This window comes from Vespa crabro, chromosome 3 (assembly GCF_910589235.1).
Source record: "Vespa crabro chromosome 3, iyVesCrab1.2, whole genome shotgun sequence".
Taxonomy (NCBI): Eukaryota; Metazoa; Arthropoda; class Insecta; order Hymenoptera; family Vespidae; genus Vespa; species Vespa crabro.
In genome coordinates, this window is record NC_060957.1 from 9,707,662 (window position 1) to 9,720,161 (window position 12,500).

General features: G+C 27.1%; 1 protein-coding gene across 5 annotated transcripts in view; it reads left to right on the plus strand.

Moving 5' to 3' along the window:
• The window catches only part of LOC124423110 (poly(rC)-binding protein 3), a 163,398-nt gene that overhangs the window by 121,203 nt on the left and 29,695 nt on the right, over positions 1 to 12,500 (plus strand). For 4 of the 5 annotated variants that reach the window (XM_046960512.1, XM_046960511.1, XM_046960515.1 and 1 more), the window contains exons 3-5: positions 7,971 to 8,027; positions 8,949 to 9,347; positions 10,658 to 11,062. In XM_046960512.1, coding sequence (XP_046816468.1) covers positions 7,971 to 8,027; positions 8,949 to 9,347; positions 10,658 to 11,062 — 861 coding nt within the window. The remainder of the gene's footprint in view (positions 1 to 7,970; positions 8,028 to 8,948; positions 9,348 to 10,657; positions 11,063 to 12,500) is intronic. The other variant, XM_046960514.1, reaches the window with a different exon arrangement.

Here is a 12,500-nt window from a genome sequence, read left to right on the forward strand (position 1 = left end):
GTTAATTGCTACGTTATCCTTTTTTATTCGCTTTTCTCCTCTCTCTCCCTCTCTCCCCCCCCCCTATCTCTATCTCTATCTCTATCTCGATCTCTTTTCGTATTTGTTTTTCAACAAACCGGAAGATTTTTTTCTTCCTGTTATTTTGTCAAACAATGTCAGGGTCATCGGCACGATAATTTCTTTTTCTCTCTCTCTCTCTATATATATATATATATATATCTCACGCATGCATGCACACACACACACTCACAGAAATGTTTTACCTGGACTGCGAAAATTGCATCGGCTAAAACTACATCGACAGATAAAATGTCTGGCCAAAATCCAAATTCTTATCTTTGATACGTCTCGCGTATCGACATTTTCTTTAGCTTAAGAATATGTGCTTTTTATAACACACTTAAGATAAATTTTAAGTCGACTTACTCTTTCGTTCTACATATGTATGTATATATGTATATAAGTAATCGATATATACCCAAAGTCATCGTTCATCATACTTAATCATCATTTGATTTCACGAATTATATCTTCATCGTAGTAAATCATTGAGGAAGTTAAATCGAGGAAGGAAAAAGAAAAGAAAAATATTTCGTGACGTTAATGCGCACGTGTAAAAAGTAATTATCATTTGCGAACAATAAAAAAAAAACAAAAATTGAATAAAGGAATAATAATAATAATAATAATAATAATAATAATAATAGTAATAATTGTAATATTTAAAAAAAAATTACTTGAAAATGATAATGTAAAAATTATAATAATTTTAATAACAATTTTCATCTTATTTTAATGATATAAAAAAAAGTATTGATAAAAAAAAAAAGATTAATACTTAAATGGAAGTATAAAGGTAGACATATTGATTCGAAAATTAGGAATTTATCGAAGGCAAAATTTCGATTTTGTTGAAAGAATATATAGTAGTAATATTGATCTAATTCAAAACTTTTGTCGAAAGAAATAAAATAAATGATTAAGTATATAACTTAACTTCCTTACTTTCTTTTTCTTTTTTTTTTTTTCTCTTTTACTTTTTCTTTGGTTTCTTCATATCACGATAACTGTGATCTACTATCGATGAAAACACATGTTACGTAAAAATCAATCTCTTTCTAGATCCTATAGACTTTCGACAAAGTTTTCTCTACTTTGAAGAAACAGAGAAAGAGAGAGAGAGAGACAGGGAGGGGAGGGGGGAGAGGAGGGGGAGAGAGAGAGAGAGAAAAATAGAAAGAAAAAGAAGAAGAACTGGAATATTGCCAGGGCCAACAGCCAATTGGTCATCCTCGTAAATCGGGGACCCATCGTCTAGTTTGTCTAATAATTCAAAGACGTAGTCAAATTTTTTATTATCTTTTTCTTTTTCCCTTTCCTTTCTTCCTTTTTTTCTTCCAACCTTTTTTTATTTTTTTAATTATTATTAATTATGTAAAAACAATTAAGGAGCCCGGTGCAAAAGAAAGATATGCCATGATATATAGAATATAACATTCTGAAATATTAATTTTTTTATAAGGGCGTCTTTTTTGTTTTTAGTATTTTAATACAAATTGCGTTATTAAAATCGCTTCTTTTCTTCTTCTTCGTTTGTTTTTTCTTTTTTTTTTTTTTCTTTCCTTTTTTTTTCTCACATCAAAAACATAGCGTTATTGTTAAAAACAAAACTGAATAATACATAGTTATAAGGAAATAACAAATGAACACAAAGAAAAAGAGAGAGAGAGAGAGAGAGAGATTTTGAATCTTATATTATTAATTTTCTTATAAGATACAATCATGTTCGTTAGAATTTTTATTTATTGAATATCTAAAATTTGTTGGTTAAATTAATTTAGATGGTTTGACAATTTCAAAATGATTTTCAATGATTTTCACAATTTAGAACGAAGCACATGGAAAATTTAATTTTTATTTTATTTATTAATTATAATATCAATACAAATTGTTTCTCTGTTGTTTCTCTATATCGAAAAAAAATTTTACTTATTTATTTTATTTCCTGTAATGCGTGTAAATCCGTAAAATGGATTGAAAATAAAAAAAATTAAAAAAGAGTTTAAGAACTAACTTTACGAAGATTGTTCTCTTATATATATATATATATATATATATATATATATATAAAGGAAAAAAAATATTTTATTTGGGAGTTAGGACTTTTAGAGGGTTAAGTAGTTATTAAGGAATAATAAATAAACGCTAATAGGTGGTAGAATTAATTAAAAAAAAAAGGAAAAGAAACAGAAAAAAAAATCTAATTTTGGATTCCTCAATTATTATCACAATAAATGTTCACATTGTTTATTATGTGACTAAATTAACAAAAATTTCATTTTAAAACACAATAATAACACAATAAAACTCGTCGTTCATTTATTTATGCATTTATTCATTATTTACTTAATTTTTTTTTTTTTTGTTTTTCTTTTTTTCTTCTAACAAGAAAAAAGTGATAAGGAAAGGACTACAAAAAAAGAAGAAAAAAAAAAAAAAAGATAAAAATAATAACTTGAAAAAGAATTCTTTGGTTGAGGTTGCAAAAATTTATCCCGATCTTTGAAGATTCAGTAAATTTGAACTATCCTTAAGGTCTCAGGAGAAAGAGCAATGGTAATTGGCTCAATGCCCAATTCTCTTTTCTCGCGTCTCTCATCGTCGTTTTGTTCCAGCTATATTTGTTCCACAACTGCTATCTCTAATTTGCCGTACGACGATACTCTCGTCCAGTTACGCTTCTTTCCTTCGTTGATCAAAAGGATTTCGTGATACATTCTATCTGCAATTGTCTAATTTATTTCTTACTTTCCTTTTTTTTTCTCTCTCTCTCTCTCTCTTTTCTTCGATAAAAAATAATTAAGTAATTATTTTAACGATAAAAACGAATCGATCCAACTCTTAGTCGACAATTTTCTCCGTATAATTCTGTTCAATTTATTATTATTATTATTATTATTATTATTATTATTATTATTATTATTATTATTTTATTATGTTGATAAGAAATTATTAACAAATTGATCTAATTCCTTGTTCAAAAAATTTTCTGTCATACTGTTTAAATTTTTTTTTTATTTTTTGTTTTTAATTTTATTTTATTATGTCGGTGAAAAATTGTCAATTAATCGATATAATTCCTTATTCCAAAATTTTCTTTGCAATAGTTTAATATTTTTTTTTGTTATTATTATTATTATTATTATTATTATTATTATTATTATTATTATATTATTTATGTTAGTAAAAATTCTCCAACAAATTGATATAATTCCTCGTTGAAATTTTTTCTCATGTAATCCTATATTTCATTTATTATTGTTATTATTATTATTGTCATTATTATTGTTATTATTATTATTATTATTATTATTATTATTATTATTATATCGTTAGAAAATAATCAACAAATCGATTTAATTTCTCATAAAAAAAGTTTTTCTCCAGAATAATATTTAATTCCATTTTTTTTTCTTTTCTTCTCTTATCTTTCCCTTTAATTAGTATTACATCAATTAGGGAAAAAAAAAGAGAGAAAAAGAAAAAAAAAACCAAATCTCAATAAATCCTTCGTCACATTTATTATCATTTATCAAAGATTTTGAAAGTATCTATGAATAATTTTTATAATATATACAATATTCAAAATTACTTTAAATTAATTACATTTAATTATATATATTTATAATCTTATGAGATTATTAGAATCGTGATTTAAGAAAAAGAACAAAAAAAACAATTTTTTTTTTTTTTTTTCCCCAAGATGAGAAGAAATCGCATCGGTGTGTCTTATATATCGATTGAGATATATAAGCATACACGTCATAGAAGAGAAAAGAAATCTTAGACGATGTAAATCATTGTAAAAGTAAAATGCGAAAGTGGGACGAGAAAGAAACTTGACTCGGAAAAAGTAATAAAGAAGGAGGAACGTGTATGCATCCGATATCGTTACTCCAAAGAGATAATTATCATTAGAGATAAGATGAAAGTCGCGGCGCGTTTCTTTCTTCACGAACAAGTTTCTCCTTCCCCTCCCTTTTTTCATTTTCTTTTTCTTTTTCTTTTTTTTTTCTTTTCTTTTCTTTTCTTTTCTTTCTTTTATATTTACGTTTACATGTATATATAAATGTCCTGTGAAAGAAAGGAAGTAAATTACGAATCGTAGAGATATTTTAAAAGAGTTAGTTTATTTAATCGGTTTATACGTTCTCTGAATATTCATTTCGGATTAGCATTTAATCTTGAAATAAAAAAAAAAGGAATGGCTTTTGTAAAACTTCACTTTTTCCCCTTCCCCCCTCCCACTCATTTTGAATAACTTAACCAAAATATATTTTTATACTTTTGACATTTCTTTCGGGCAAAGGACTCGGACAATAATAATTGATATTGGTATTTTTAAAAGATAGAGAGAAAAAAAAAGAAAAGAAGAAAGAAAAAAAACTATGATAATGTTCACTTTGATGAATAAAAAATCTAATCTCTTTTATTATCGAACGAATAAGTAAATCTTTTATTCATTTTTTATTCTTTTTTTTTTTTGTTCTTTTTTATTTCTTTTCTTTTTCTTTTTCTTTTTATTTGTCCCCAATTATTTCTTTACTCGAAATTAATTTTCACTGATAGTTCCTGTTTATAGAGCTAAATCTCCCCTCTCTTCCTCGGCCTACCTCAAAGCACCATCTCCCCCTCTCTTTCCTGTATTGAACGTATTAATATAACTTTGAAACGTAATTTTCTATAAGCCATTTGCTGATAAAGAAACATATAATTATTATCGTACGATAAACGAATATATATGGTATCTCAATGATTTATTTATTTCATGGGCTTTTGATCAATTTGAAATAAATAATTGTGTGTGTATTTCACTGTAAAAATGTAAAATAAAAATTGTTAAATAAGATTAATACTCATTAATTTAATATAATATAATTATTATCTAATTACGTATTAACTTAATTGATCGCTATAATGTACAATAATGTTAGTATAATAAAGTGTAGATTAATAATCATTAATTTTATTTAATCTAATTATACGATCTGACTAAACTAATAACAGAATTATTACGATAAATGAAAGATTTATTATCACTTGTTTAAAGTAATCTAATTATTATTTGATTAATAATTAAATGAAAAATGATAAAATAAATCAAAGCATTATTCATTTTGAATTAATTATTTTGAAATAATCTAATTATCTAATTCTAAATCTAAACCGTGTCGATCTATAAATTGACCGAAAAAATTGGATGATCTAATTATTATCTAACACTAAATCCGAATCGCATATTTATTTGCAAATTGACGATGGAAGGTGAAAAGAAAACAAAAAAAAAAGTGACCGATCTAACGATCATCAAATTTTATAATTTTATAAATTGACGAAAAAAAAAAAAGAAAAAGAAAATCAATTTCACGATCTAATTACTATCTAATCTATTAAATCTAAATCATGTTTGCGTATAAATTTGCAAAAAAAAAAAAAAAAAGAAAAATCTGAAAATCTAATAGTTACCTAATTTTATTAAATCTTATTTTATGAATCGATCAAAAAGAAAAAGAGATTTGAATTTGTCCAAGTTTTTGTCTGATATCGAATCGAAAAACAAAATTAAATAAAAAAAAAAAAAGGGAAAATGATTAGGAATCACCGAAATAGATTTTTATATATAAAATAAAAAAAAAAAAAAAGAAAAGAAACGAAAAAAGAAAAAAAAATTGGCATAGACGGGCAATAAGAAAAGAAAAGAAAGAAGAAAAAAATGAAGAAAAAAATGAAGAAGAAGGAAGAAAGAAAATACGGACAAATAATAATAATACTAATAATATTAATAATAGATCTGATAAAGAAAAGAAAATGGATAATGCAAATGAAATTCTGTGCCATCTTTGAAGAGACATTTGTTTGAGGTATTCATCGATCTAATTGTAAATAGTCTTCGTGTAAGTTCTTCGAAACGCGACTGGTATGCACAGGGAGGTAGACGAAGACGAAGACGAAGACGAAGACGAAGATGAAGACGAAGACGAAGACGAAGATGAAGACGAAGACGAAGACGAAGACGAAGACAAAAAAGAAGAAGAAAAAGTAATAGTAGAAGAAGAAGGAGAAGAGAGGATCCGCGTGGGTATCATCGTGTCTAAGTTTAGAGAAGAGCACGAACGCATACCTGCTTACCCAGAAGTCTAGGCGATGACATTATCGCGGGGTCAGAACGTGTCAGAGGGATAGAAAGAGATAGGAACTGTGTGAGTTGCCCTGGACATACCACGCTTGCGTACCTACATGAAACTAATTATAGTTTCACGTACCGAGCGTGTCCAAGTCCACGCTTACCCAGCATAAGCTTTATCTATCTATCTACATATTTATGTCCCTCTCTCTCTATCTCTATCTCTATCTATTTATCTATCGATCTATCTATCTATGTATTTATCTAATTCTACTGATCGCATTTATTTTAACGATAAGTTCTTGATGTTAATAAATATATAGTATATTGTATATTATATATATATATATATATATATATATATAGTATACTTTATACAATATGTACGTTGATAAATAAAATATTAGAGAATTTTCAGTGATTATGTATGTGATATAAAAGTAGTAATTAATAATTTGAAAGAAATTTTATAATAATAATAAATAATGTATCTGTGTTAATGTATTGTTTTAATGATATAAAATATCTATCTATTTATCTAATTCAACTCGTCGCAATTGTTTTTTTCCTTCTGACAGTAAATTTTATCGACGTTATATACTATACGTCATAATATACTATATGTAAATTTATATAGATAGTATAATGTACGAATATTAGATTATGGTTATAATATAAAATAATTGATTATATATATATATATATATATATATATATATATATATATATATGTTTTTACTATTATAATATATTAATTATACATTAATATAATTTATATGATTGAAATAATTGAATATAGGAAATTAGAAATACTTATCTCTTTACTATTTTTAATATTTTATATTTAACACTATTATATATTATAATATTATAATATTAATTAGATATATATATATATATATATATATATATCAATTTAATTTATATTATTGTAATAATTGATTATAAATATATATTATAATAATAATTGAATATAGGAAATTATAATAATATATAATATTCTATGTCTAATATTATTTTACGTTATAATAATATAATATTAAGTAGATATAATTTTTGTAAATTTCTAAATCTGTATGTGTGTATGTATGTGTATGTTTGTGTATGTTTGTGTGTTTAGTAAATAGAAATATTTTGGGAAATATTTGTGTGTATTAATCTGTTAATGTCATGTATTACAATTAGATGTGTTTGACATTACACTAGGTAGTATTATAGGTTTATTATCGTCGAATCTTGTTGGTTTAACATTGAAGGAATATAAATTGATATGATAGATTGATGGGCGCCAGTAAGATGCAGGTATGATCTTTGATGGATTAGGTTGAACGTTTAAAATACGTTGGTTGGTTTTAGATAGTTCGACACGTATTATCGAACTTAATAATACATGATAGATCAACCTACGATGATTTCAGCAAATTTTTCTTTTCAACTATAAGGAAATTAATCGACAAAATAGGTTCCCTTTGTGTGTTTATCAAAAGATACATACACATATATAATCATACATAGACACACATAAACACAGAGAGAGAGAGAGAGAGAGAGAGAGAGAGAGAGAGAGAGAGAGAGAGAGAGAGAGAGAGAGAGAGAGAGAGAGAGAAAGAAAGTACTTTAAAGTTAAATCGAGTTACATTCAATGAACGATACTAACTCGTAAAATTTAATCACATCTCACCAACTTCCGATCGACATATACCTTTTCTAATGTCTTAATTAATTGATAGAATAGAATATGTATCTAATGGCGTTTTTTTTTTTTTTTTTATTTTTGTTACAGGAGGTAGGAAGTATCATCGGAAAAAAGGGAGAAATCGTCAAAAGGTTCCGTGAAGAGGTGAGTCATATATATATATACAAAATTTACTTTTTCATCACGAGATTGATATACTGAAAATTAATATTTGCCAGTTATAATTTTTAATTTTATCGTTTAATAGAACAATAATAAATTATAGAAGTGTATGAAAATATTACATATGGATACATAAGTACCATCCATTAATGACAAAAAAAAATATATATACACATACCTATGATGATAATTTTTAAACATAAATTTTCTTATTTTCTTATTTCAAATGTAAATGTAAATAAAAGATTTATACTAATATTATTAATAATAATAATAATAATAATAATAATAATAATAATAATAATAATAATAATAATAATAATAATAATAATAATAAAATATAAATTAAATTAATTTTCTATTAAAATTTATCGAGAGAATATTATATAAATAATATAGAGCGATTGTGTGTATGTGATGTGTATACACTTATACTAATAATTTTTAAATAAAAATTTTATTATTTTGTCATTTCAAATATAAATATAAATAAAAATTAATAATAATAATAATAATAATAATAATAATAATAATAATAATAATAGTAATAATAAAATATAAATTAAATTAATTTTATATTTAAATATATCCAGTAAATATTATATAAATAATATAAAGAGATAACGTGTATGTATGTGTGTGTATGTGTGTACGTATGTGTGTATTTACAGCTATGACAATAATATTTTAAATATAAATTTGATTATTTTATTTCAAATACAAATAAAAAATTAATAATAATAATAATAATAATAATAAAACAAATTAAATTAATTTTATATTTAAATATATCGAGTGAACATATAGATAATACAGATATATAATGTATATAATAATTAAGATAACATTTAATTTCTTTTTATTTATTTATTTATTTATTTATTTTGTATATTTTAATAACAGTCCGGTGCAAAGATCAACATATCCGATGGATCTTGTCCCGAACGGATAGTGACCGTAACCGGGCCAACGAATTCGATCTTCAAGGCGTTTACGTTGATATGCAAGAAATTTGAGGAATGGTGCTCCCAGTTCCATGACATCCAGGGTGGTGGTGCTGGTGGTGGCGGTGGCGTACCAAGGCCACCGATTACACTGAGACTGATTGTACCAGCTTCTCAATGTGGCTCGCTCATCGGTAAAGGTGGCTCGAAGATCAAGGAGATACGCGAGGTTACAGGGGCCTCGATTCAGGTCGCCTCCGAAATGTTGCCGAATTCGACGGAACGAGCGGTCACCATATCGGGCACGAGCGAAGCCATAACGCAATGCATATATCACATCTGCTGTGTTATGCTAGAGGTACGATTTAACAAAGATTTTAAAACAAAAACAAATTGCTTTTCAATTTTTTTCTATTTTATTTATTTATTTATTTATTTATTTATTTATTTCATTATTTTTTTCTTTTTATTTATTTTATATCTTTCTTCTTCTCTGTTTCTCTTTTTCGTTTTTTTTCTTTTTTTTCTTTTTTTTTCTTTTTTTTTTTTTTTTTTTTTTTTTTTTTTTTTTTTTTTTTTTTTTTTTGATAGAGTTTCATTTTTATGAGGAATTTGTTTTTCTTCTCTTTTTCTTTTTCTTTCTTTTTTATGAGTTTCGAAGTAATAACGTATTCGATCATCCCATAAATAATGATCCATCTGAATTTTGAAACGATGCGTGCGAAAAAAAAGAAGAAGAAGGCGAAAAGAAAAGTGCATATTACTTTGATTCAAGACATTTTTCTTATCGTCGTTTAGAAACTTTCGTTTGTCATTTTGACACTTACGTGCGATTAGTTTCTCGTCGTGAAAAACTTCTTTCTCTTTTCTTTTTGTGGGCTGTGGTCCCTTGACCTTCGTTCGTCCTCGAGTTTCCGTTTGTTTCCCCCGAACGAATCCTCTTTGACTTTACGAACATTATGTGTCACAAACTTTTGCTCAGTGACCGCATCTCATAAATTTTACATATTTTATTTATTATCGCTGTTGCCATAAAAGCAATATTCTGTTAAATACGTTCCAAATAATCCTTCGATATGTCCGTAATAACGTTTATTTTTCTCGATCTTAAATCGGCGTGTGGTAATATTAAAACGATACGCAATTATTTGAAACGCATCACACGTATTTCTAATAAAATGATTTGACCAATGAAAAAAGAAAAAAGAAAGAAAAAAAGAAAATGGGTCATTACTTGTGGAATGATTTAACATATAAGATTGTCAATTAAACATTAACAGTTTAAAAATATCGATGAATTTCTATCGTAATTGAAACATATCCTAATTATTTATCTCATTGAGAAATTGTTACAAACTTTTGCGAAAACAATTTCAAATGACCGCTTAAGAGATTTATTTAGAAATAAAGAGAAAAGAAAAAAGAAAAGAAAAGAAAAAAAAATTATACTTTCATTAAGACCTTTCGAAATTATCTATCATTTGAATGAAATAATTTAAATCTGATTATGTAATACACCTCATCAAAATATAATTCTTAATAAAAATTCATGTACATATATACATACATAGATACATATATACATAAGTAATAATAGATCTAACGATAAAAAGAAATGAACATAATCACTGTATTCGGCTTCGTGCGTTGTTCTTTTTTCTGTTTCAGTCCCCTCCCAAAGGTGCCACGATCCCTTATCGCCCCAAACCCCAAGTTGGTGGGCCACTGATCCTGGCTGGTGGGCAAGCCTACACCATCCAGGGTAATTACGCGGTGCCCGCCCACTCGGACGTAAGTACAGTATTGCCATTGCCCGCGCCCGCTGCCGGGCCCACCCCGCCCTCGCTGAACACCCAAACTTTGACGACCTCGCCCTTCGCGGCCCACCCTTCCTCCTCGGCCTTTGCCGCTTCTCACGGGCATCCGCTCCTATCCACCGCCCACCTTACCAGCCCACATCATCCTCTACACCCAAGCCCCTTACACGCCAGCGTGGCAGGCCTCGCCGACCCCCTGCTGAAGAGTGGACACTTGCAGGCAGCCCTCCCGCCCGCACACCTCGTGGCAGACGCCGTAAGTCTTTTGTTTTTCGTGATCCACCCCAATCCACCAAGAACAACCGTCTACTGCCACCCTTAAACCACCCTTATACCCTCACTACCATTCAAAACTTATCACCTTCCGTTGATTGATATTATATATATATATATATATATATATATATATATATATATATATATATATATATATATATATATGTATATGTATATGTCTTCTCTTTTCTGGTACACTCCTACACGTACATATATACATAATTCACTTACACATGCATCCGACACTATTACTATTAATACTACTGTTTCTATTTCTTTTTCATCTTCTTCTTTTTCTTCTTGTTTGTTATATTTACCTTAGTCCATATTCCTTGGCAGGTTTCTATCTTATCTTTTGGTACAAAGAATTAATTCGATGACGAAGGTTATTCTTTTCTTTTCTCTTTCTCTCTCGCCCTCCCTCTCTCTCTCTCTCTCTCTCTCTCTCTCTCTCTCTCTCTCTCTTTCTTTTATTTTTCTTGATTCTATCGATATTTGGATATAAAACTCTGGTTAAATTTCCTTTGTTATAATTTATAATATAATTTTATATAAATTTTTCCTTCGTTCATTAAATGTCGATCAAGCACTTATTCTCTCTCTCTCTCTCTCTCTCTCTCTCTTCCTAGTATTAATTCTCTCTCTCTCTCCAGTGATATTGAACGTTAAAGGTCCTTTCACGCCCTTCTGTGTTACGAGTAACCAGGCAAACACAAGGTTTACTATGATCGCGCAATTTAGTTTGTCCCAACGTTGTATTCTACGTACGTTGCGATGGGTCTTGAAATTCTAGCGTCGGGTCAGAGGGTATCGTCATTAACTTGAGTCTCTTAGTCTTGTGTTCGTCAGTATGTTGCTGAAAAGGATTACCATCGTGGCCGGTGGAAAATTAACGTTAACCATCCTAATAAGACTATATTTTCTTAAAAGCGATCATCAGGGAAATTCGATTTTCTTTTCTATTTTTTTTTTTTTTTTTTCTGATCGTAGAAAAAACGTTTGCTCTGTTCGTGTTACAAAGAAGTCATTTTTTTTATTTATTTATTTATTTATTGTTTTTTTCCCCCTTAATAATCGTATGAAAAATGTTGATCCTATTTTTAACGTAAAAATGTTTCATGATAACGAAAAGATTCGCTTGATTTTTATTATAAAATCATTTTATTTTTATTTAACGTTTGATATATAGAAAAAAAAGAAATTCTTCGATTTTTTTTTTTTTTTTTTTTTTTTTTTTTTTTTTTTTTTTTTTTTTTTTTTTTTTTTAATGTAGAATATTTTATACAATATCTCGAAAAAATTTATTGGATATTTCTTATAAATAATCGTGCTTAGTTAAGATTATCGACTTTAAAAAATAAAAAAATTACGAAAGAAAATAATTTTCACTTTCTTTTTGAATGACAAAATTTTTATGA